Source organism: Rattus norvegicus, chromosome 12, assembly GCF_021556685.1.
Source record: "Rattus norvegicus strain SHRSP/BbbUtx chromosome 12, alternate assembly SHRSP_T2T, whole genome shotgun sequence".
NCBI lineage: Eukaryota > Metazoa > Chordata > Mammalia > Rodentia > Muridae > Rattus > Rattus norvegicus.
The window spans coordinates 20,576,409-20,601,164 of record NC_141545.1 but is presented as its reverse complement, the minus strand read 5'-3'; the positions used below and the strand labels follow the sequence as shown (position 1 = coordinate 20,601,164).

The 24,756-nt window shown below is 50.2% G+C and overlaps 1 protein-coding gene and 1 long non-coding RNA gene across 6 annotated transcripts in view; one reads left to right on the top strand and one right to left on the bottom strand.

The window, feature by feature from the left end:
- Amz1 (archaelysin family metallopeptidase 1) overlaps positions 1–24,756 on the top strand; it is a 37,476-nt gene that overhangs the window by 6,483 nt on the left and 6,237 nt on the right. The window contains exons 1-6 of one of the 5 annotated variants that reach the window (XM_087578268.1): positions 1,869–2,093; positions 7,529–8,055; positions 10,740–10,907; positions 21,160–21,288; positions 21,551–21,717; positions 22,070–22,246. In XM_087578268.1, the coding sequence (XP_087434394.1) occupies positions 7,752–8,055; positions 10,740–10,907; positions 21,160–21,288; positions 21,551–21,717; positions 22,070–22,246 (945 nt within the window). In that variant the 5' untranslated portion in view covers positions 1,869–2,093; positions 7,529–7,751. 5 annotated transcript variants of the gene reach the window in all.
- LOC148002212 (uncharacterized) lies at positions 12,859–18,686 on the bottom strand. The gene is made up of 2 exons (XR_015634676.1): positions 18,429–18,686; positions 12,859–15,287 (listed from the first exon to the last, which is right to left on the bottom strand). It is a non-coding gene; the product is annotated as an uncharacterized LOC148002212 (long non-coding RNA).

The window sequence follows — 24,756 nt, the reverse complement described above, 5'->3', positions numbered from 1 at the left end:
CTGAGCACTTCCGCTACAGAGGCAGGGGGAATATCTGAGTTCCAGGCCAGCCGGGTCTAAAGAGTGAATTCCAGGATAGCCAAGGGTACACAGAAAAACCTTGTCTGGAAACTAACACACAAAGAAACAAAGTAGCAGTCTCTCACCCACCAGCACTTTTAAATCAGAACTCCCAGCCCTGGAAAGGAACAGGAAGCCCCCCATCAGTTTGGTTTCTGTTGCTGTGATAAAATGTCAGGACAAGAAAAACAGCATAGCAGGAAAGGGTTTCTTAGCTGACAGTTTCAGATTACAGATCACTACAGTAGGGAAGTAAAGGGAGGAACTGAAAACCACTGGTTACATCATAACCACAGCCAGGAGCAGAAGGAACTAATACATATGGGCTTGCTTGCTTTTGCTTAACTCACTTCTTTACTCTTACACAGCTCTGGACCCCCTGCCGAGGGAATGGTGCCACCCACACTAGGCTGGATCCCCCCCCCCATCAGTCAGATTATAAGACCATCCCTCACAAGCCAACTCAATGTAAATAATTCCTCCCTGAGACTCTCTTCTTAGGTGATCCTAGGAGGTGACAAGCTGACAAAGCTAGCTATCCCAGACTCCAAGCCTGGCTCTGGGGTAGGGAGTTGGGTGTCCTGGTCGTGCATGTCGCCTGAGACCCAGGAGGGGCATGAGGTCTCAGATTTCAGTGACCCGCTGGTGGGCTCTGAGAGGAGAACAGGAGAGTCACTGCTAGCAGGTGCTAAAGTCCCCATGGGGTGGCCTTTGGGTATCCCTAGCCAGCCCCAGGGACAACCTAGATACTTGGTCTCAGAGAAGAGCCCAGGAGCCATACGACTGTAGCCGCCCCTTTTTTTGGTCCCTGGGGTGGTACACGTGCACTCTCTCTTTTCCCCTCCCTCCCTCCCTCCTTCCCTCCCCTTCCCCCCCCAGGCAGCATTGAAAGTGTTTGTTAAGCGTCTAAACAAGACCATGTGACACTCAGTGAATGGTCTATACCAGCACAAAGTAATTTATTTGGTAGGTTATGAGTCTTTGCACTTGGCCAGTATGTATTGAACGCCTGCTCGCTACCAGATCCTGTTTGGGGTCTTCAGATACAACAAGAGAGATAGGCAAACCTCTGACGTAGCATCCACCTGGAATAACAGGGAAGCCTCCTGAGGTCCCTATCAGAGCAATATATTTAGGGGGAAGAATGTTCTAGAAGAGGAATAAAAACAACACAAGAACCTGATGAGGTTGGGAGGTCTTTAGCTGGGCTTCCAGTCTGTGGCTCCATCCTTGCCCCTCAGTTTTTCCATCAGCAAAATGGGAACAAACAAGTTTGTTGGTGGCTGTGGCAAGAATGTTCTGGAAGCATTCAGAATACTGTCTGGGGTTAGAGATGTGGCACAGTTGGTAAAGTACTCGCCTAGTACTCGCCCTGTTGTAGGTTCAGTCCCCAGCACTGCACAAGTGGGTGTGGTGGTGTACCCCTGTAATGCCAGGTAGAGGCAGGAGGGTCACCCTTCGTTATGTAGAAAGTCGGAGGCACCCTGGTTTATGATGTGCTGGGTTTCCGATGCAGGACCTTGTACACGGGGTTGGGGTGGGGCTTCTTGCCTGTTTTATTTTGTTTGTGCGTTTGTTTAGCTGTTTTTGGCCTTGGTTGCTTTTGAGACAGCTTCTCACTATATATAGCCCAGATTAGCTTGGAACCCTCAATCTTCCTGCCTCAGCATCAGCTGTGGGAATACAGAAATGTCCCGCCCCCTCCCCCTCCCCCTCGCTTGACTTTTCCTCTGGTGTCCTAGGCTGGCCTGGAATGTTCCAGCTTCCTCTCCTCGAGCTATGAGATGAGCTCTGAAGCACACGTTGCTGGGAGTGTCAGCGTCCCACGTGCTCCTGAGCAGACAGACAGCAGAAGTCTTAGAGCCACTGGGGAGGGTGTGGCACCGTTTCCTACCGCTCTCCTCTCGCACTTTCCACCAGATCCCGCTTCAGTCCCTGCCTCGCGTGCTGACGTCACACCAGCACCGGTTTGGTCCCCGTGACCCGCACACCAAGCTTCTCTGGGACAGCTCCGGAGGGCGCAGGGCTGCGAGGTAGGGGGCGCTCAGAGAGCAACCACAGGCGCGGGGACCTGATTGCCGGTGTGGGTGTGGGTGGCGCTGCGGAGTGGAGATTCCAGCAAGCGCAAGCCAGGGGGACGTCCGGGTGGTGGTGGCTGCGTCCCCCTATGAGGGAGACCATGGGATGTACTCGGTGTACTTGGATAGCGGTTTTGGCGAGCCTTGGCGACTGGGATTTCATACGTGTTACGCTGGTGGTCAGGTTCCAGACAGCTCGGAGCTGGGTCCCAAGGGGCAGGGCGCTCACTCCCCGCTAGCAGCTCCCCAGGTCCAGGTAACAGCTCTGTCATCTTCAGATGGAGGTTATGAGGCTTTGGGAAAGCGCTTGAAGGATTTCCCAGCTAGGACCGGTGGACTGTTGTGGGATGCCCCGCAGTGAGAGTCAGGGGAACTCTCTGACCACCCGGCTGCTCCCTAGCCTGTGTCTGGGAGGGGCATAAGTGACCGCCAGGTGATGTCACAGCTCCAGGAAGGTAAAGCCACCTGTCAATCCAAACAGCTGGCTCAGGTAGACTCCGAACTTGTCCCAAGCATAGCTGCTTCACTGACTGGAGGGAAATTGGGTTGGAAATTTGGGGTTCACAAGTAAAGGTGGGGGTTCTCCACAGGGTTTGGGGGAGTCCTCCCCATGCTGTCTAAGCTCTTCCCCCCTCCCCAACCCCTTTGCATCTTGCATTTCCTTCTCCCTGAGGCTGCTCAAATCGCCTTCGAGATTTGGCCCTCAGTAAATGAACCGCTGCAGCTGCTGGGCGTTTTCTGTAGTCTCCAGAATAACAAGAAACAGAGCGTGATTCTTGTCTAAAGGCCAGGCCTCTGCTGGATGTTCTGATGGAGGCTGAGGCAGGAGGATTGCTGCAAGTCTGAGGGCAGAAGGGGATACAGGGAGAGGGTGCTACATCACTGCCTTTGTCTAGAACAGCAGTTTTCAACCTTCCTAATGCTGCAACTCCTTTAATCAGCTCCTCATGCTGTGGTGACCCCCACGACCAAAAAGTTATTTTTGTTGCTGCTACTTCATAACTGGAATTTTGCTACTCTTATACTTTGTAAATATCTGATATGCAGGCTGCCTGATATGCTACCCCAAAGGGGTTGCACCCCACAGGTTGAGAACCATTGGTTTAGAATCATGCCAGGAGTTCCTGCTTCTCCCTGTGACCTACAGCCAATCGCTAGCCTTTCTGTGCCTCAGTTTCCCTATGTGAAACGGTAGTGTCTGTAGCTCTGTGGGATGCAGGCAGGCTACTGGACAGAACTGCCGTATCATTAGCAGAGGCTGGCAGCAGACTGTGACAGACACGGAGGACAGCTAGGGACCATCTTGGAGGTTTTTTTTTTTTCCAGAGGATAGCATGGCTGAGAGGATGGGGCGGGGGAGGCGGCCCCTCACAGTCCCCAAAGCTTCTTTTGCGGCTGCTTTGGCTGCCAGGAGTACTTCCTCCTGTAGCTTCAGCCTCTGTGTGAAATGTGGTCTTGTGAAGACTGGCCGTGCAGGGTGGAAAAACTGAGCTAGTAGCCGAGAGTGGGGAAAGGAGCGTCCTCTCAGAACCCCAGAAGGTGAATATGGTCACACAGCCTGCCTGAGAGGAAATGCTGTCTGTGTAGACATCCGGGCTACTTGACCTCAGAGAAGGACATGAGATGGGACAGAGGGGCTTGCTTACTCTGGTGCCCAACTCAGACCTTGTCAAAACCACCTCTGGTCCATGTTGGAAGGTGAGTCCTTTGGTGGTCACTATCCCCTCCCCCCATATCCCATCATGCTCTGTTGCAACTTGTTTGGCTTGCTTTTGTTTTCTTTTAGGGTTGTTTTTTTGTTTGTTTGTTTTTTTGTTTGTTTGTTTTTTTGTTTTTTTGTGAGATAGGGTTTCATTATATAGCCCAGGTTAGCCTTGAACTCATGGTGATCCTCCTGCCTCAGCCACCCAAGTATTGGATTTGCAGGCATGACATGCAGCATCCAGTGTCTTCTGGAGCTGGTGTGCCCCATTTCTTCAAGCCTTGGTTTGGGGGTCGGTCGGGGGCTGTCTTGTGGCACTGCACACGGAGCAGGTGTCAGGGCGCTTCCCTGGTCTGGCTTCCTCCTGCTGGGCTTCTCTGAGCATGCTCATAGGTACACCACGGCCCTTGTGAGTAGGTTGCAGGGGACAGATCTTGAACAGTATGACTGGAATGAGCATGGCTGAACCATGGTAAAAAGCAAGCACTTGTCATCCTGGTGTATGTAACATGTATGTAAGTTCAGCATGTAAGAGGTTAATGCGGGAGGCTCTTGGTCCAGCCTGGGCTACATAGCGAGACCCTGTCTTTGCTTTCGCAGGAGTGTTTGGCAGCAGCAGAGATCCTGACTAGTATGTGTGGGGGTAAAAGAGAATTGGGTGCCCATGGTGAAGACCCTATGGGCAACAGTGGTTCCACGAGTCAGGATTAGAGGGAGAGAACTAAGTCAGTAGTCTGGATCCAAGCAAGCCGTGCAGGCTTTGAAACATGGCTTTGCCTTTCTGAGCCTCAATTTATTTAGCAATAAGATGGGTAAATATGATATCCACACTTTAAGATTGTTACAGAGATGGAGCTGGGGATTTAGCTCAGTGGTAGAGCGCTTGCCTAGGAAGCGCAAGGCCCTGGGTTCGGTCCCCAGCTCCGGAAAAAAAAAAAAAAAAAAGATTGTTACAGAGATTGAATGCAGTGTTGGATAAAGACGGTCTTGGGCTAGGGAGGTAGCTCAGTGAATGTTATATGAGCCTGCGGGCAGGAATAGCAGCCCACATCTGTAAGCGCAGCACTGTTGTGGGGAGGTGGAGATGGGAGGCTCCTCAGAGTTCGCTGGACAGCCAGTCTAGCTGAACTAGTGAACTCCAGGTTCAACAAGACACCCTATCTCAAAAAATAATGTGGCAAGTGATTAAGGAGAATGCCTGTGTTGACTTCTGGCCTCTGCATGTGCGTGACACGGACACATACACATAGGCATACACATACACACATACACACACACACAGGCACACAAACACAGAGACACACACATAGGCATACACATATAGATGCACACAGGTACACACATACACAGACACACACACAGAAACACACAGACACACACACAGAAACACACAGACACACACACACAGAAACACACAGACAGACACTCAGATGCACACAGACACACACAGATACACACATAGACACATACCCATCTCACTCAAAAAGTAATCTTGAGGGTTTTTTTTTCCTTCCTTTCTTTTTGTCCAGTTTTTTTTAGACAGGATTTCTCTGTGTAGCCCTGGCTGACCTTGTTCTGAACTCACTCTGTAGACCAGGCTGGCCTGGAACTCAGAGATCTGCTTGTCTCTGCCTCCTGAGAGCTGGGATTAAAGGTGTGCATCACTACTTCCCAGCTTCTAAGGGGTTTCAGAGTGACTGATGAGATGGGCAAGATGTTAATCAGAGTGGTTCAGGTTGTCTGCGATACCAGAGCCTGCTTTTTTTCCTCCTGAAGAGGCCTTCCTAGGCTACTTCAGAGAAAGGACGCATAGGTCATTTCTAGTTACACTAAAGGTAATTCTGGGAGTAGTGGCGTGGCTCAGTGGTAGAGCCCCTGCCTAGAATCCCCCAGTGAGGGACTGGGGGTGTGGCTCAGTGGTAGAGCCCCTGCCTAGAATCCCCCAGTGAGGGACTGGGGGTGTGGCTCAGTGGTAGAGCCCCTGCCTAGAATCCCCCAGTGAGGGGCTGGGGTGTGGCTCAGTGGTAGAGCCCCTGCCTAGAATCCCCCAGTGAGGGGCTGGGGGTGTGGCTCAGTGGTAGAGCCCCTGCCTAGAATCCCCCAGTGAGGGGCTGGGGGTGTGGTTCAGTGGTAGAGCCCCTGCCTAGAATCCCCCAGTGAGGGGCTGGGGGTGTGGTTCAGTGGTAGAGCCCCTGCCTAGAATCCTCCAGTGAGGGGCTGGGGGTGTGGCTCAGTGGGAGAGCCCCTGCCTAGAATCCCCCAGTGAGGGGCTAGGGGTGTGGCTCGGGGATAGGGTTTACTTAACATACAATCAGGCCACAGGTTCCATCCCTAGCACTGAAAGAAAGACAGACAGACTAGCTGAAGTAGCTACAGCCTTAAAGCGTAATTCAGAAGTCACCCTAAGACAGCATGGCTCCTGGGCTTAAGCTTGGGGTGTTGTTTGTGTGCAGCTCTGGGGCAGAGCCGGGGTGTCTGAGGAGGTGGTGTGATTGGCATCCAGAAACAAAAATAGGTCGGTGAGATGTGTGAGGAGTCAGGTGCTTAGCAGCCTGCGGGGCCTCCATAGCTGTGCACTTCCTCTCCTTGGGGAGCTGACCACACTGGGGCAGAGAAGGCAGCACCTTACCTCCCGTGGTCTGTGTTCCCCACCTCACTTGACTGCTCTGCACTGAGATGCAAAGCGAAGCTCAAAGCAGCCTGTTGTTGCTGAAGCCAAGCATGACCTGATAAAAGCACTCCCACGCCCATGTTCCAATCTTCACTCCCTGGGAGGGAGGACTCTGGTAGACAGTGAGTACCACAGCTTGTAGTCCCTCTGTCTGTCTTCCTGGCTGCTTGCCTCCAGGTCCAGTTTGCTGTGGCCAGCATGCTGGCTCCTGACTGTTAGAGCCGTCTAGAAATTACGTTCTTCCAAAAAAAAAGGGGGGGGGGTTTGGGGATTTAGCTCAGTGGTAGAGCACTTGCCTAGCAAGCACAAGGCCCTGGGTTCGGTCCCCAGCTCCAAAAAAAAAAAAAATTACATTCTTCCCCAGAAGACAGCCCCTGGATGCACACGGGGCTCCCTCAAGGAACCTATGGTTTGGAAGGAGGGCCTGGGTGGCTCTGTGAGGAGGCAGGGTTATCTTGTGATCGTAAAAGGCAGGAGGAACAGCCTCTGCCTTTCGTGAAGGAACCCTCCTAGCTTTGAAGGGTAGATACCTCTTTATATACCCCTTGCTTCTGAGGGCTCAAAGAGTTGGAGTCCCTTGGATATGCATCTCTGTGAGGAGAGAAGCCACCTCCGTGCTCAGTTCTGGGATGGGGAGATGGCTCAGTGGGTAGAGCACTTCCCACACAAGCATCTGAGTTTGGGTCCAAATAACCATGTGAAGACTAGCGTGCACATCTGTGGGCCTGGTGATCAGCCAGTCTGGTTTTTAAGCTCCGGGTTCAGTGTGAGACTCTTTCCAGAAGTTAGGTGGACAGCAATAAATTTGATGTCAACCTCTGCCCTCCTGCCCCCAACACACGCAAGCACGCACGCACGCACGCACGGCCACACCCCTTCCTAGTTGATTTGGGGAATGGTACCTTCTAGTGTAGATGAGATCATTCTGACTCCAGTTCACAGGAAAACGGCCTTTTGTCTAAGAGATAGTCACCTGTGCTCAAAGCAGTGACTGTTGGCCTCGTGTGTCTTCCGCAGGGGGTCAGCAAGCTTTCCTTACCTTGCCGAGAAATTCCAGAACAAGGCAGAATTAAGCCTCACTGTCTCTCAGTCCAGTCTCCATCTCCTGGGAGCTCTGAGCAGCTACTCAGCTACTCTGTAAGCTCAAGAGAAGGTTCTACAGGAGACCGTGGCTGTCCCCTGGGAGATTCATGGCCCGGAAAAGGAAATCAAAGGAGTGGCCAGGAGCCAAACACACACCATGGTGCAGTGCAGACCACCGCAGGAGTTCAGCTTTGGGCCACGGGCCCTGAAGGATGCGCTGATCTCCTGCGATCTGGCTCTGAAGCAGCTCTACACCTCAGCCTTCTCCCCGTCGGAGAGGCTCTTCCTGTCTGAGGCCTACAACCCTCACCGGACTCTCTTCAGCACACTGCTCATCCATTCAGCCTTCGACTGGCTCCTAAGCCGTCCAGAGGCTCCTGAGGATTTCGAGACCTTCCATGCTTCTCTGCAGCTCCGGAAGCAGAGCCTGGCCCGGAAACACATTTACCTGCAGCCCATAGGTAGGAGAAGTGGGCCGGAGTCATCAGGCACCTGCCTAGAATCCCCCAGTGAGGGGCTGGGGCATGGCTCAGTGGTAGAGCCCCTGCCTAGAATCCCCCAGTGAGGGGCTGGGGCATGGCTCAGTGGTAGAGCCCCTGCCTAGAATCCCCCAGTGAGGGGCTGGGGCATGGCTCAGTGGTAGAGCCCCTGCCTAGAATCCCCCAGTGAGGGGCTGGGGGCGTGGCTCCGTAGTAGAGCACCTGCCTAGAATCCCCCAATGAGGGCTGGGGGGTGTGGCTCAGTGGTAGAGCCCCTGCCTAGAATCCCCCAGTGAGGGGCTGAGGTGTGGCTCAGTGGTAGAGTCCCTGCCCAGAATCCCCCAGTGAGGGGCTGGGGTGTGGCTCAGTGGTAGAGTCCCTGCCCAGAATCCCCCAGTGAGGGTCTGGGGGCGTGACTCAGTGGTAGAACCCCTGCCTAGAATCCCCCAGTGAGGGGCTGGGGGTGTGGCTCAGTAGTAGAGCTCCTGCCTAGAATCCCCCAGTGAGGGGCTGGGGTGTGGCTCAGTGGTAGAGCCCCTGCCTAGAATCCCCCAGGGAGGGGCTGGAGTGTGGCTCAGTGGTAGAGCCCCTGCCCAGATTCCCCAATAAGAAACAGCCCATGCAGAACTGGCTTGAAGGAGATAGTCTGGGGTCAGCTAGGTCCTCAGATTGGCAGAGTGACTTGCCTTTTTAGCATCCCCCTACCCTTGTCTATACTGGTTATTTAGGTGTGCGCTCCCAGTCCTAGCCATGGCTTGGCCATAACACACACTGCCCTGGGCCCCGTGCTGGGTGCTCAGAGGAATACTCATTTTATCAGCTTGGAAAGCTGAGGTTGGAGCTGTCTCTGGCTCGCCTGGTGGTATAGCTGGATTCTGGAGGAAGAGGAGGGTCTGAAGGCAAATCCGAATTGGCCTCATGCTCTCTTAGAAGACACAGGACTGGACGTGGAGAGGCCTTGGGGAGCCCCAGTGAGTCCCTCCAGGTCTCTTCATCAGGAAGAGACTGGCAGAGTTGGAGCAACCTGGGCTTAGAAAACGCCTCAGCCAGAGATGCTAGGGAGGAATGAGGGGCAGTCTGGGCCCTGTGTTCTCAGTATACCCAAGTTAGGAGGGCCATGCCCAGCAGAGGGCCACACGTATGGCTGTTAGCTTCAGAATGGGGGATGAAGGGTACTGGTCTCAGAGACACTGATATACCCTGCTTTTCCTGGCCCTTAGAATGGCACCTTAGTGGCCAGTCTGGGTTTTCTTTTCTCTTAAAAAATATTTATTTATTTATTATATGTAAGTACACTGTAGCTGTCTTCAGACACACCAGAAAAGGGCGTCCGATCTCATTATAGATGGTTGCGAGCCACCATGTGGTTGCTGGGAATTGAACTCAGAACCTCAGTGCCGTTGACCACTGAGCCATCTCTTCAACCCCAGCCTGGGTTTTCTGCAGCCGTTTAGGATCAGAGCGTTATGGGCACTGTGGTTTCTGATGGCCAGCACCATAGCCTGCAGAGTGCTCACGCCTGCTTTAGAGTCAGTCACTCCATCTACGTTATCTGCTGGGTCTTTGTAGGAGGACTAGGCTAGACCTAGAATCTGTCTTTCTTCTCCCCTCCCCCCTCTGTCCCTCCCTCTCTCCCTCCCTCTTCTTTTAGTTCTTTTTATTTTTTATTTTTTTAAAAGATTTATTCATTTATTATATATAAGTACACTGTAGCTATCTTCAGTCACACCAGAAGAGGGCATCAGATCTCTTTACAGATGGTTGTGAGCTACCATGTGGTTGCTGGGAATTGAACTCAGGACCTCTGGAAGAGCAGTTGGGTGCTCTTAACCGCTGAGCCATCTCTCCAGCCCAGTTCTTTTTATTTTTAATATATGTATTTGTATCTGTATGCGTTCACGGGAGTACGTGTGCTCTTAGAGGCCACAGATATCTGCTCCCCTTCGAGCTGGAGTTACCAACAGTTGTAAGCTGCCCAACGTGGGTGCTGGGAATTGAACTTGCATTCTCTACAAGAGTGGTATGTGCTTTTAACTGTTGAGCCGTCTCTCCAGCCCTCTCACTATATTTTTGATACGGGGATTTCATGTAGTCTGAGCTGGCCCTGAACTCATTATTTAGCCAAAGATGACCTTAAACTCCTGACTCTCCTGATCCTCCTGCCTCCACGTCCTGAGTCCTGGGGTTACAGATGTGCACCACCATGCCCAGTTTTACAGGGACGGGGTTGGGTCACATGCATGCTTGGTAAGCATTCTACCAACTGAGCCACACCCCAGCCTCCAAGCCTGGGTCTCTAACAGTTTTGGAGACCCTGCACCCACTGACCCATTTCCATCCTAGATCTGTGCCCTGTCCAAGTAGCCTAGGATGAGCTTGTGCCCCTCCCTCTGGTGGCCTTCCCCCCCCCATCCCCACAGATGTCCTGACTCATCACTATCAGCTCGTGCCTCTCAGCTCTAGCCAGGCTGTTTCTCTTGGTGTAGCACGGGCCAGCTTCTACCGGTGTCAGCTGCCCTCTTGTGGCCACTTCCATGCCTACCCGGAGTTATCACAGGGGGCTGCCTGCCCAGTCAGGAGACTGGCTTTTTTCACCCACAGGGCCAGCATGGGTGGGCCCATTGGGCAGGAGGCCACATCAGGCTGACGGGCTCTTGTGCTGTTAGATCTGAGTGAGGGGCTGGCAGGATGCCCCCTGCTGGACCACCTTCGAAGCTGTGCGGAGGCTTTCTTCCTGGGCCTTCGAGTTAAGTGCCTGCCCTCTGTAGCCTCTGCCTCCATTAACTGCTGCTCAAGACCCGCTCGGGACACCGATGGGCTCCAGCTTCACACAGGTAAGTGAGGCGAGCTGTGGGGACAACCTGGGGCTCTGCCGTGCAGCAGAAGACCCTTCTGGAAGGAAAAGTTGGGAGGAAGGAGCCCTGGGAGAGGGAAGGAACATTTCTGATGTTTTTTGTTTATGCAGGCGTGTGCGTACGTGCGTGCGTGCGTGCGTGCGTGCGTGGTGTGGTGTGTGGAAGCCAGAGGACAACCTTAGATATCAGTCCTCAGTAGCTGTCCACCTTGTTTTATGAAGACAGTCTCTCTCACTGGTTTGGACCTCGCTAAACTGACTGGCCAGTGAGCCCCAGGGATGCCGCTGGCTCTGCCCCCCCCCCCCCCCCCCAGTGCTGGGATTAAAATCACAAACTCCCGAGACTGACTGATTTAGATAATTAAGACCTTAACAGTTGTTCACTTTCTTTTACGTGTGTTGGCCCGCGTGTAATGGATCCCTGGTACCTGTAGAGGTCAGAAGAGGGCCTTGGATCCCCTGAAACTGGAATTCCTGACTGGTGTGAGCGGCCATGTAGGTGCAGGAACCGAACCTGGGTCTTCCGCAAAAGCAGCTGGCACGGGGTTGGGGATTTAGCTCAATGCCAGAGGGCATTGTAGACCCTGGAACTTGAGTTTCAGGAGGTCATGAAACTCCATGAGGGGGCAGGGACCGAGCCACACCCTCTGCTCCTTTGTGGGCATGTAGCCCAGGCTGGCTTTCACCTTGTCATCCTCCTGCCTCAGCTCCCAGCTTGAGTGCACAACAGTGCCCAGATACTTCCTAGTTCTGATCATTAGTCCAAGGCTTTCTGAAAAACATTCCTAGGGAAATCTTGGTCCTGGGGTAGTCTTCCTTCATAAGGGTTTTCTCTCCCCCGCCCCCCACAGCTATGCATGATGAAGGAAGGCATGGTTCTTTCTGGGCTGTTCTGTGACCCTTGGGGCGGGGGGGGGGGGCTGCATCCTGTGTTGGGTGCAGGAGCCTAGTGCAGCGGGTGGAGTAGGGCACTGGCTCCAGGGTCTGTGTCCTGCCTTTGGAACAGCCCGGCTTCACTGCACTGTGGGCCGGTCTTCTCCTGGCCCTGCTTTCTCAGCAGGTATCTGGTTCAGGTAATTCATTAAGGTCAGCTGAATAGTGCAGAGCTCCTAGCCTACTTACTCAGGAGGCTAAGGCAGGGGGATTTAAAGTTTGGGTTTGTCTGGGCTGTAAAGTGCGTTTGAGACCAGCCTAGGCTATGTATGAAGACCCTGTTTAAAAAGTAAAAAGAGGGGCTGGGGTGTGGCTCAGTGGTAGAGCCCCTGCCTAGAATCCCCCAGTGAGGGGCTGGGGGCCTGGCTCAGTGGTAGAGCCCCTGCCTAGAATCCCCCAGTGAGGGGCTGGGGTGTGGCTCAGTGGTAGAGCCCCTGCCTAGAATCCCCCAGTGAGGGGCAGGGATGTGGCTCAGTGGTAGAGCCCCTGCCTAGAATCCCCCAGTGAGGGGCTGGGGCATGGCTCAGTGGTAGAGCCCCTGCCTAGTCCCCCAGTGAGGGGCTGGGGTGTGGCTCAGTGGTAGAGAACATGCCTAGCACATGCAGAACCCTGAAAACACTGAAAAAAATGTTTGTATAGTAGCTTTGTTTACATCAAATATTCTGTCAAAAATCAGTTTACTTCTTTTTTTGTTTTACAATTTTGAGAGTTTTATTTTATTATTTTTTTCATTCACTTATTTAATTTTGAGACTGGGTCTCAGTAGGTCTGCCTGCTGTCTGCCTTCAGAAAGCTGGGAATAAAGGCCTATGCCACTAGACTGGCCATTTTTTATTTATGTTTTTTTTTCTTTTCTTTTTTTTTCGGAGCTGGGGGCCGAACCCAGGGCCTTGCACTTGCTAGGCAAGCGCTCTACCACTGAGCTAAATCCCCAACCCTTATTTATTTATTTATTTATTGTCGCGCCCACCTCATCCGGCAAGGAAGACACAACATGGTTGGATTCTTCTCAACAGCCTTTACTGCAGGACACCTTCTTTGTTGATACAGGGAGGCTGCGGCAGCCAGCCCTAAGTGTTACAGCTCCAAATGTTACAGCTCCAAGTGTTACAGCTTTAAGTGTTACCGCGCCGAGCGACTTTGCCGCTCGGCTTATATACACAACAGTATGCTAATCTTCTTTCAGGGATTGGTGGGGCACGAGTCACCCCACTGCCATCCCAGCTACTTGTCCTCCAGAGATTGGCGAGGCATGAACTCCCATTTAGCATAGTACCGCCCCAGCCAGACTGACGTCAGGTGCAAAACTCCACGCATGCTCAGTACTGTTGTTAGGAGGGCGCCAGATTCACCTCATTATCATACAGCTGTCGCACCGCTCCCTACATCTCCCCCTTTTTTGTTTAATAAAATGACTGGTCTAGATCTGGGTGTCACGTCAATCTTGTCATTGCTCCTGTCTTAGGTCGTTCCTGACGATGACTCGGCCTTACCCGTCGTTGGGTCACCCTATCGCCACCGGGCCCCGTGTCTTAGGTTGGTCCGAGCTCGAGGAAAGTTGCCCGTCCCTGGATACAATGACCCCACATGACTGTGACAAAAATGATCTATGGCGAACTCTTAATCTTTCAAAGAGGCCAGCCATACATTGGGAGAAGCACCATTGTCAATGGCGGTCATAGCCTGGTAAACAACCGCTTTGTGTCTGGCATGTTCTCTTTTTAAACGGCCAATAAGCCAGAGACATACTCCGCATCCCAGGAGGACAATAGCTCCCCAGGCAAACATGCCCGCCCACTCCTTAAAAAAGGAGAAAGCATTGGTAATCCATGAGGTAAAGTCTTCAATTGTGATGGGGTCCAGCCTAGTGCTGTTGAGGACAGCAATCTGTATCAGCAATTGTCTGGATAGTTGCTCTGCTTTCATGGACCAGTTTCCTTTCAGATAATTTGAGATTTCTTTGCTCTGTTGAGAATGCTGAGAAAAGTTGGCTTGTAAAGGAGTAATGTATAAACCTCTTAGGGAGGAAAGACAGCTGTGTCATATGATACAGTGTTTCAATTTGTTCTTGAACTAAATCTATCCTTTGATTGGCTAATAGAAGGCCAGATGCCAAATGAGTATTAAATTCTTCTTGTATCTCTAGCGCCATTGTAGTTCTTTCTACAATCTGATTGACAGTCTCAGCTGTCTGTATTTGATTGGTCATAGCGATTGTAGCTGTGGTAGCTGCGGCAGCAGACAGCACGATGGCTGAAATTATGACTGCCATAATTCCAAAATCTCTTTTGGTTCACAGCAAATTAAGAATAGGAAAACTATCTGGGTTTGCCTCTACTGGGATTGGCACAAAGGAGGGAATCTTGACCATTACTGTGGTGTCATTGTTGCCATCTCAGAATTCAGCTAAATAGCAGACTACATCAGAGCTATTACAATTTAAAACACCATTGTTGACATTAGTGCTTATCAGAAAGAAAAAGGTGATCTAACACATACTGAAGTACTAGTGGCAGTATTATGTTCCAAGAGGTTATTATATTGAATATTGGTCAACCTGGTATCATTTTTTCTGGTAGCCGAAACATTATACAGCGTGAAGTTCTCACCCATCAACCTAGCAAAGGGGGTCAGGGATGTATATGCCCCTTGCTCATTGGACAGCACCCATTGAAACCAAGGCCAGAGATTATGCTTGCCAGTCTTATTCTCCCCCCAGTCATACTGTACATGGCCAAGAGGAGGGGAAAATTCAAATCCCGGTAGGAATTGTTTTGTTCTATGAAATGGACTCTGACATGGGGTAAAATTAGGTGGAAACTCTTGATTCGGGGGGCAAGCGGGTAAGACTCTACGACGGGTAGAGCTATTCTGTGCATAGTTACCTTGCCCTGGGCGTGATGGAACACTACAATTATGCATCACAATTAGTGTTGTAATGTTCAGATCAGCAGAACTATCGACTGACATGTCCTCGCTGGGTGAAGAGACTCCCTGGGCAATTTGACTCAAAGCAGCCAGGATGATCCCGGTGTTCATTGTGCTGTCACTTATAGGATTCAACCAATTAGCTAACGTGGCTCTACGCAACCAAATACAGGGCAGGGAAGAGTCTTTAATGGTAAAACATAAGGTATGCAACAGAGAAACGTTAGTGGCGGCATACCGTTGGGGCATTTCTCCAGTTGGCACTATACAAGGAACATCACGCAAACAGGAGGTAGAGAAAAAGGTTGGTAAAACAGTAGAATTGCTATGGACTGGCATGGGTACTGGCCAGGATCTGGCAATAGCCCACAGGGTGATCGAATTAACCTGTATTATCATTCCCAGTAGCAATAGTAGGGTTCGTAGTCTCATCTTCAGGAAGAGCAGAAGGCAATTTTCGAGTCAAGCGCTCAGGTACCCAAATTGGATTTTCTTGATTCTGCGGAAAAACACAAACAGCTCCCCTAGATCTTGAGATCACGGGATCTGGGCCACACCATTTATCAGTTAAGACATCCTTCCACTTTACTTCTGCATTAGTTATAGGTGTAGTAGCAGCATGGCGATCCGCAGCAGAGCGGCCATGCGCATCCAAAACTAAGAAATTTAGAGTAAAAAGAGCTAAAGAAAGTTGTTCTTTTGGTGTTCGGCTGCTGGCAATTCCCTCTTTTTGTTTTTTTATCAGCTCTTTTAAGGTACGATGTACTCTTTCCACAATTCTTTGACCTTGGGGATTGTATGGCAATCCTGTAGTATGTTTGACCTGCATTGTCTGGCAAAATGCCTGAAAGGACTTTGCAGTGTAGGCAGGCCCATTGTCCGTCTTGAGACTATCAGGCTTTCCCCAGGCTGCCCATGCCTCTAAGCAATGGCTAATGGCATTACGAGCCTTTTCACCAGTCATCAGAGTAGCATGTATAATATCAGAACATGTATCAACAGAAACATGAGCATATTTTAAATTTCCAAATTGAGATATGTGTGTGACATCCATCTGCCAAAGTTTTAGCGGGATCAGACCACGAGGGTTAATCCCTACATGAGGAGGGTGGTGAAATTGAACACAATTCTGGCAACTTAACACCACATCACAAGCTGCAGCTCTAGAGATTTTAAATTTTTGTTGAAGAGTAAAGGCAGGTACATGAAACTTTTGATGAAATTCTCTAGCGAGATCAACCGGAGCAGCATGAAAAACTCTCTACGAGTACTAGCATCCACCAGGGCGTTATTACTGGTCATGGGACCAGGCAAATTAGTATGGGCTCGAATATGTTGTATGAAAAATTTATTTTTTCTGGCCCAAATCAAATTTTGTAATTCTAAAAGAATTTGACATACAGTACTAGTCGACCGAATTGGCCCTGCAATTTCAAGTGAGCGCACCGCATTAACCACATAAGCAGAGTCAGAAATTAAATTAAAAGAATCATGAAATCTTTTGAAAACTTCCAATACAATTTTACATTCTGTAATTTGGGGGGTACCTGGACTATATTGAATTAATACTGGTTCTTGAGAATCAACCATATAGGCACCTACACCGGTTTTGGAGCCATCTGTATAAATATCTAACGCTCCAGACAAAGGCTCTGAGGCAGTGATCTTAGGAAAGATCACTGGATGTTCAGTAAAAAATTGTAGCAACGGATCCTTAGGATAATGATTGTCAAACTCTCCATCAAAACTACAGTGCAATATGGCCCAATCATCTATCAATGCACACAATGTTTCTACCTGAGTGGTTGTATATGGTATAATAATTTTCTTTGGTGAAATACCGAAATGCTGAATGCAAGATTTAACGCCTAATATAGCTAGCTGTGCAACAGCAGAAGGGTAATATTCAAGGGTTTTATTAGGAGAAATATGGGGATAAATCCAAAGAAGTGGACCTTGTTGCCATAATACTCCTGTAGGTTGACAAAAAGTTCTCAGTATACACAAAAGCAGATCTTCCTCTTCCTTGTACCTTTTTAGTATTGCCTTTTCTAGTCTTTCTTCTACTTTCCTCAAGGATAATCGTGCTTCCTTGGTTAAAACACGGGGTGAAGTAAGCTGAGAATCCCCTTTCAGGATCTCATAAAGTGGTTGTAAATCTACATTGGGCATTTTAATATAGGGTCGAATCCTAGTAATTTTTGAAAGTCATTTAATGTTTTTAAATGGTAATTCAATTTTTTGAGGAGAAATGCTATGAGAAGTGATTTTAGTTCCTAAATATTCTCCCATTTGGCCCATTTGAACCTTTTCAGGTGCTATGAACAATTGATTGTTTTCAAGCACCTTAACCACTTTTGTATAGGCCGCTTCTAGGACGGCTAGTATAAACATTTAGCCAGCCCCCTGGGGAGCTTGTCCAGCCAACTTAGGCTTCTAGCTACAGATGCCGGCTCCAAAAGCCAATTGAAACCTTTTATTTATTTGTTCCTTTCTTGAAAGGAGTTAAAGCTACATCAATGGGTGAACCAACCAGCATTTAAAGTTTTAACCATTTTTTTTTTCTTTTAAACATGAAACACAAAACATTCAAGCAAGGAGAAGCAAAACCCAGACATAAATTGACATACATCCACAGCTTGGTGCACCAAGGACAGACAATAGACACAGAGGAAAAGGACTAGATGGCGTTCCACCAAAGGGACCCAGACATCCTACCTAAAGAACCCAGAACCAGAAACAAGCACTTCTCCAATAGGAGCCAGCAAGGAGGCAAGACGTCTCCCACCTCCTTCTGTTCCCAGGAGAGCTTCAAAAAACTTAAGCTCATTTCCTTCTTTTGCCAAAGCATCTGTGGAGAGTTCGGGAGGACTGTTTTTCTCAACCCCATTCTCTCTCTTGCCTAGGGTGTATATTGTCTCTAGTCAGGGTCCAAAGACTAAAAGCATCTATGAGAATCGACTTTGCTTCTCTAGATTTTAACATAACTCTAAAAGAACACATTACCATTATTACCTTGTCCCCTTTTGACCACTACCATTACCCCAAGTCTTTATCTTTGCACATGCTTTAAATTTCTGTGATACTTCTGAATTCTGCTTACTGGGGCCTTTAAAATCTGTATCCACCACCTGAGTTCCCATTCTAGGGGTCAATATGAGTCTGGTGGTGGAACTGAGGTGGAGTCTTGTGCTTCTTTTTGTTGCTCTGCGGGAGGCCCGGGACCCGATGGTTCTACCTTTACTTTCACTTTCTCTAAGCTGTCAGTGATGCTTTCTAGATTGTCTGACATTTCTAAGGTCAAGGCTTTTAAAGAATATATCTTATTTGTTTCCTGGTCCTGATTATCCTCTTTTTTCATCTCTGCCTTCTCTCTGTTCCTTTTATCTCCTTTTCTTTTCTTTTTTTCTTTCAAGACCTTTACTCCCTCTGACATACTTTCTTGTTGCTCTGCAAGGACCCTCTGACCTGTCCTAACTGCTCTAACCGCTTCCCACACAAAGAAAAAAAATAAAATTACAAGCCTTACCCACAAAGGATCCATTGGAAACAACATTGCTGCAGACTGCAGACCTTTTAGCCTCTAAACCAAGGCTTCCATCATCTCTGCTCACCTCCAGAGAACTTTATCCTCCCTTACCGGGAACTTTTCCGACGTCGCTCGTCCTGAAGCTGAAGAGTTCTGAGATCCACGAGGATGTCCTCGTCCCCATACGGGCCACCACTTTGTCGCGCCCACCTCGTCCGGCAAGGAAGACACAACATGGTTGGATTCTTCTCAACAGCCTTTACTGCAGGACACCTTCTTTGTTGATACAGGGAGGCTGCGGCAGCCAGCCCTAAGTGTTACAGCTCCAAATGTTACAGCTCCAAGTGTTACAGCTTTAAGTGTTACCGCGCCGAGCGACTTTGCCGCTCGGCTTATATACACAACAGTATGCTAATCTTCTTTCAGGGATTGGTGGGGCACGAGTCACCCCACTGCCATCCCAGCTACTTGTCCTCCAGAGATTGGCGAGGCATGAACTCCCATTTAGCATAGTACCGCCCCAGCCAGACTGACGTCAGGTGCAAAACTCCACGCATGCTCAGTACTGTTGTTAGGAGGGCGCCAGATTCACCTCATTATCATACAGCTGTCGCACCGCTCCCTACAATTTATTTATTTATTTATTTTTGTTCTTTTTTTCGGAGCTGGGGACCGAACCCAGGGCCTTGCGCTTCCTAGGTAAGCGCTCTACCACTGAGCTAAATCCCCAGCCCCATTTATGTTTTTAAAATGATTTTTAGACTTTTTTATTTTTATATTGTACTAAAATATTACAAATATTTTATATTTTTATAATTTTTATATTATTTTGTAAAAAGGCTTTCAGACTTTTATGTGTTCTTTCTCTTTTTTAATGTATGGGTGCTCTGTCTGCATGTACACCTGCATGCCAGAGGAGGGTTTGTAGATGGTTGTGAGCCACCATGTGGGAATTGAACTCAGGACCTCTGGTAAGAACAGTGTTCTTGGGGTTGGGGATTTAGCTCAGTGATAGAGCGCTTGCCTAGGAAGCGCAAGGCCCTGGGTTCGGTCCCCAGCTCCAAAAATAAAGAAAAGAAAAAAAAAAAAAAAAAAAAGAACAGTGTTCTTACCGCCGAGCCATCTCCCCAGCCCTTTTTGAAACATTTGTAGTTTCGTGGTTAGACCATCTCTGCTGGACAGTGGTGTACTCCACACTTCTGTCGCCAGCAACCACATCCCCTGCGCTTTGAATTGTGAACACATTCTTCTGAGTCTCCCACAATGCCTGTCTTCCCGGCTAGGATGGTCTCATGCTGGTCACATAGCCCTGCGGTTTTTACCCTCTCTGTCTCCCTGTGTCTCCATCCTCTCTCATCCTCCACTATCCCCTACTCCTTGCATCTTCCCCTGCACGGTCCCACCATCCACACAGTGGGCTGCAGCCGGGACATTCTCCCCGAAGACCATGCCCTTGGTGGTACCCAGAAGTCCCTGCTCTCTTCCCCTGGCCTGGTCCTGCTCTGGTGTGCTCTTTCCCTTGGTACTGTGTAATGAAGGGGGAGGGACTCTGCTCCTACTTTCTTGGCAGTGGCTGGCAGACCCAGGTGCAGCTGCTTCCCCGTCTTGTGCTGCTGTCCATCTTGATCGTCACGAAGGTGCTCCCAGCCCAACCACCTTCTCTGCCTCTGTCTGTAGCAGACTTCCTTGGGCAGACCCTTTGTCTCCTGTCCTTTCCTCCTCTGCAGTCACTCCCTGGCTTTCCCGAGTCTCACTGGCCACCTAGGTCTCCCTCTTCTCCCTCCCTTTGCTCTGAGTGGCTCAGACCCCTTGCTCTGACCTTGACTGTCTGGGTGAGCCATGGTCCTCACCTGTAATCACAGCCGTTTGAGGTAATATGTTCCCTGGGCCTAGGGACCTGGGTGTAGGTATTTTGGGGGTAACTGGTCAGGTACCTGTTCCCTTCTGGGCTCTTTTTGCTCTGTGTGTGTGTGTGTGTGTGTGTGTGTGTGTATGCACGTGCATGGGAGTGTATGTGAATGTATCTGTGAGTGTGAGTGTGTATCTGTGAGTGGGTGAGTGTGTGAGAGTGTGTGAATGTTTGTGAGTGTGTGTGGATGTGTTTGAAATGTATGAGTGTGTGAGCATGTGTGACTGTGCATATGTGTGTGTGAGTTTATGAGTGCGTATGTCAATGTATGTCTGCAAGTGTGAGTGTGTGAGAGAGTGGATGTGTGTGTGAATGTGTATGAGTGTATGTTATGTGTGTGAGAGTGTGTATGATATGTGTGTGTGTGTGTATGTGTGTGTGTGTGTGTGTGTGTGTAGACCAGAAGTTAAGACCTCAGTTAGGTCTTCTCAGTCTCTGACAACCTCTTTTTTTTGTCTGAGGCAGGTCCCTCACTGCCTGGGTCTCACTAATCTGTCCAGGCTGACTGGTGTTGATCTGCAGGGATGGAGCTGTTTCCCACAAGCCCCTGGGACTGGCTATTTTACATGGGCCCTGGGGATCAGACTCGGGCTCCATGTTTGCATGGCAAACACTATACTCACTGAGCCCTCTCCTCAGCCCAGCTGCCCCTCCCCCCAACCCCATGTGGAAGGTGATGGCCTTGCTGCATCCAGATCAGCTCTCATGACCCTGGAGACAGAGACCCAGGAAATGACTGGCCCTCAGAATCCATGGCCTTGCTCTCAGGCCAGGCCCAACACTCCTTGGGTTATCTCCCCCTCCTTAGCTGTTCTGAGTTCTGGGTCCCACCACAGATGTGGCTTTTCTACATCTGGCTTTGAGAGGGGCTGGTTCCAGACCAAGAGACAGAATGGGAGGCTTATCCACCCCACCCTGACCCTCTTCCTGCAGATGGCATCTTGTCCTTCTTGAAGAACAACAAGCCGGGGGATGCATTGTGCGTGCTGGGCCTCACGTTGGCCGACCTGTACCCCCATGATGCCTGGACCTTCACCTTTGGCAGATTTCTTCCGGGGCATGGTGAGCTGAGGTCCTAGCAACCGTTGCCCTGGAGACGGGATGATGTGGTCGCAGCCCACCAGTGCAGGTCATGGCATAGGTGTTCTCTCCTGGGGGGTGATGTGTATGCACGAACTTGAGGCCTGGGCAAGGGGCTGATCCCCAGAGTTGACTGCATACGGCGAGGAGGATCAGTCCTTCTGGCTGCCCTGGGCTGCAGGAAGTGCTGGGGTGGTTTCACCCTGGGTTCAGGAGCCATGGCTGTCCCTTCTTTCCTCAGAAGTGGGTGTGTGTAGCTTTGCTCGCTTCTCTGGGGAGTTCCTGCAGGCCGGGTCCAGCATTCCTGACTCAGCTTTGCTGGAGGCAGCAGCAGGTGGTCCTGAGACGTTGCCACAGGAGGGAGGACAGACCCTGTGCTACAGCGCCCTGGGCATGGTTCAGTGTTGCAAGGTGAGCATGGGGGACAGGAAGGACCAGAGGCCTCTTGCAAGTCAGTGCTAAAAGGAAGGTGGTCCCTGACTTTAGAGTGAGTGGTCCAAGACTGAAAGACCCCACGGTTCAAGACATCAAAAATAGGACCCGATGGGGTTCTGGGATCTGGCTGGCTTCTAAGCCTCCTCATGCTGTGTGGCCTCTTGGAGCCATTATGGAGGATGTAGTGAGGGAGATGCTTGGATCACCATCCAGGGATCTGTCCTTACCCAAGGTGTTGGACTTCTTCCAGGGTTGCCCAGTGGGCTTGGGGATCCCTGGGTGGGAGTTACAGGATGCAGAGGCTGAGGCAAGGTCTTGTCCCCCTTAGGTCACCTGCCATGAGCTCTGCCACCTCCTGGGCCTGGGGAGCTGTCGCTGGCTCCGCTGCCTCCTGCAGGGGGTGCTTAGCCTGGATGAGGCGCTCCGGCGCCCTCTGGACCTCTGTCCTATCTGCTTGAGGAAACTGCACCACCTCCTGGGCTTCAGGCTCCTGGAGAGGTACAAGGTGAGTGTGTGGCGTGCAGGACAGCCACACAGAGGCAATGGGAGGGGACTGTGTGTGTGTGTGTGTGTGTGTGTGTGTGTGTGAGAGAGAGAGAGAGAGAGAGAGAGCGCAAGAGCCAGCCCCAAAGGACATGCATGCACTGTTATTCCTGGGGGTGGGGGGTGGGTGGGCAGATGGAACACCCAGGCTGGTGGCAGTGGTAGAGACATCAGGCTACAGTGGGTGGAGAAGGACAGGTGCAGAGCCGCCCCTTCCCACCATCCCGAAGTGCTGTGTTTACAGAGCATTGGGGAGGCTCCTTTTTTACATCTCTGTGTCTTCTTTCCTTTACTTTGCTCCAAGCCGGACACCAGGGATCCTGCATTCAGAGGCAGTGCAGCCCTAGGACAAAGGGGAAGTGTATCAAGTTGGCGTCCAGAGGGGCAGCCAGCCAGGGAGCCTCTCTTGGCTGAGCTGGCGAGGAGGTGCTGCCCTCTGCTGTCAGCATGAAGTATTGCTGCAAGCAACCCCCAACCTTTATCCCAGTAGGAAGGCTCGTTTGCAAACTAGGACACTTGCAAGGCTCAGGGTTTGGGGTCAAAGGCAAATGCTGCTTATTTTTTTTTTTATTTAAATCCACCTTTGGTTGAAATCAAGTTAAAAGTTTTCAGTGCATGGAGGAGGCATTCCTGTCTGTGTAAAAACGAGTTGTTTTTAGTGCCGAGGCTCAACTTACTTACTTACTGGGTGTGGGAAGCCTCCCTCCCCGCAGATATTTTTCTTTTTTAATTTTGTGGTGTTGGTGTAACCTTTAATCCCAGCACTCCAAAGGCAGAGGCAGGGGTATCACAGTAAGTTTGATGCCAGCCCGGTCTATATAGTGAGTTCCAGGACAGCCAGAACTACTTAGGAAGACCCCATCTTGAAGCAAAACAAAAAACGACAAACAAGAAAGAAAGAAGAAAAGTTTTATTTTTATGTGTATGGGTGTTTTGCCTACATGTATGCATACCATGTGTGTGTCCGGTGTCCATGGAGGTCAGAAGAGGGTGTCAGGTCCCTTGAGACTGGAGTTCCAGATGGTTGTCAGTTACGTGGATGCTGGGGATTGAACCTGGGTCCTCTGGAAGAACAACTAGTACTTTTTTTTTTTTTTTTGGAGCTGGGGACTGAACCCAGGGCCTTGTGCTTCCTAGGCAAGCGCTCTACCACTGAGCTAAATCCCCAACCCCTACAACTAGTACTCTTAACTGCTGAAACATCTCTCCAGCTGCCTCTCAGTTTTATAAGGTTCATTGTTTGTTTGTGCGTGTGTACATGCACCATGGTGTGCATGTGGAGTTGAAAGGATGTACGTCACCAGGAGTTGAGTCGGCACCCTGGGATGGCCAAGTCCTTGTGGGGATAGGGCATGGGGACTAGTGGGGCTCTGGCATTCCAGGCTGCTGCAGGAGTTAGAGTCAGCTCAGTGTTGCTAGGACAGTCCCTGAGGACTCGGGTAGGGGACACGGAGTTAAGTGAGACCTAGCCTCAAAGCAGAGGTGGGACACACTAGTCCTTGTCACACAAGATAATTGCACATCTGAGGATGTGCTCTATCACAAAGGCATCCATCAGGGGATGTACTTTAGGAAGCTAATGTCACAGCACAGCTGACAGCAGGTGGCATTTAGTGGCAGGAAATGGGTTGATTCCTCCTTCTGACTTAAAAACGTTTTAACTCAGAGCTGGAGAGATGGCTTAGTGGTTAAGAGTGGTTTGGTTTCAGTACCTGTGTCTGGTAGCCCACTCCAGGTCCTCAGGATCTGATGCCCTCTTGTGGCCATTGTGGGTACTACATGCATGGAGTGCTGATAGATACACTCAGGCACATAAAATACTTACACATAAAATAAATACATTTTTTTTTTTTTTGGAGACAGTGTTTCATTAAACTGTCCTGGTACTTGCTCTGTAGACCAGGTTGGCCTTGAGCTTACAGAGGGCCGCTTGCCTCTGCCTCTCAATTGCTGGGATTAAAGGCGTATACCACAATGCCAGGCTAAATATATTTTTAAAAGAAGGAAAACAACAAATGAATAAATAGGAGGACAATAAACTTTTTTGAGACAGGGTTTCTTTATGTAGTTCTGGTTGTCCTGGAACTCATTCTAGTCCAGGCTGGCCTTGAACTCGGAATCTGCCTGCCTCTGCCTTCCGAGTTCTGGGACTAAAAGTGTGCACCACCTCCACCCAGTGGAAAACAAAGTTGTAATTCTAGGGACTGGGAAGACACCTTATCAGGTATGAGGATGTGAATTTGGATCCTGGCAGCTAACAAAAAGTTAGGTGTGGGGCAGGCATAAGTGATCTTTGTGCTGGGGAGGCCAAGACAGTAAGGGTCCCTAAGTGCCAGTCAGTCTAACCATGGTGAGCTCTAGGCTCAGTGACTGTCTCAAAAATCCAGGTGTTATGAGGATGCCTGGTGTCGATCTCTGGCCTCCACATGCATATGTGTGCACCCTACACTTGTGTGAGTGTGCACTCACACC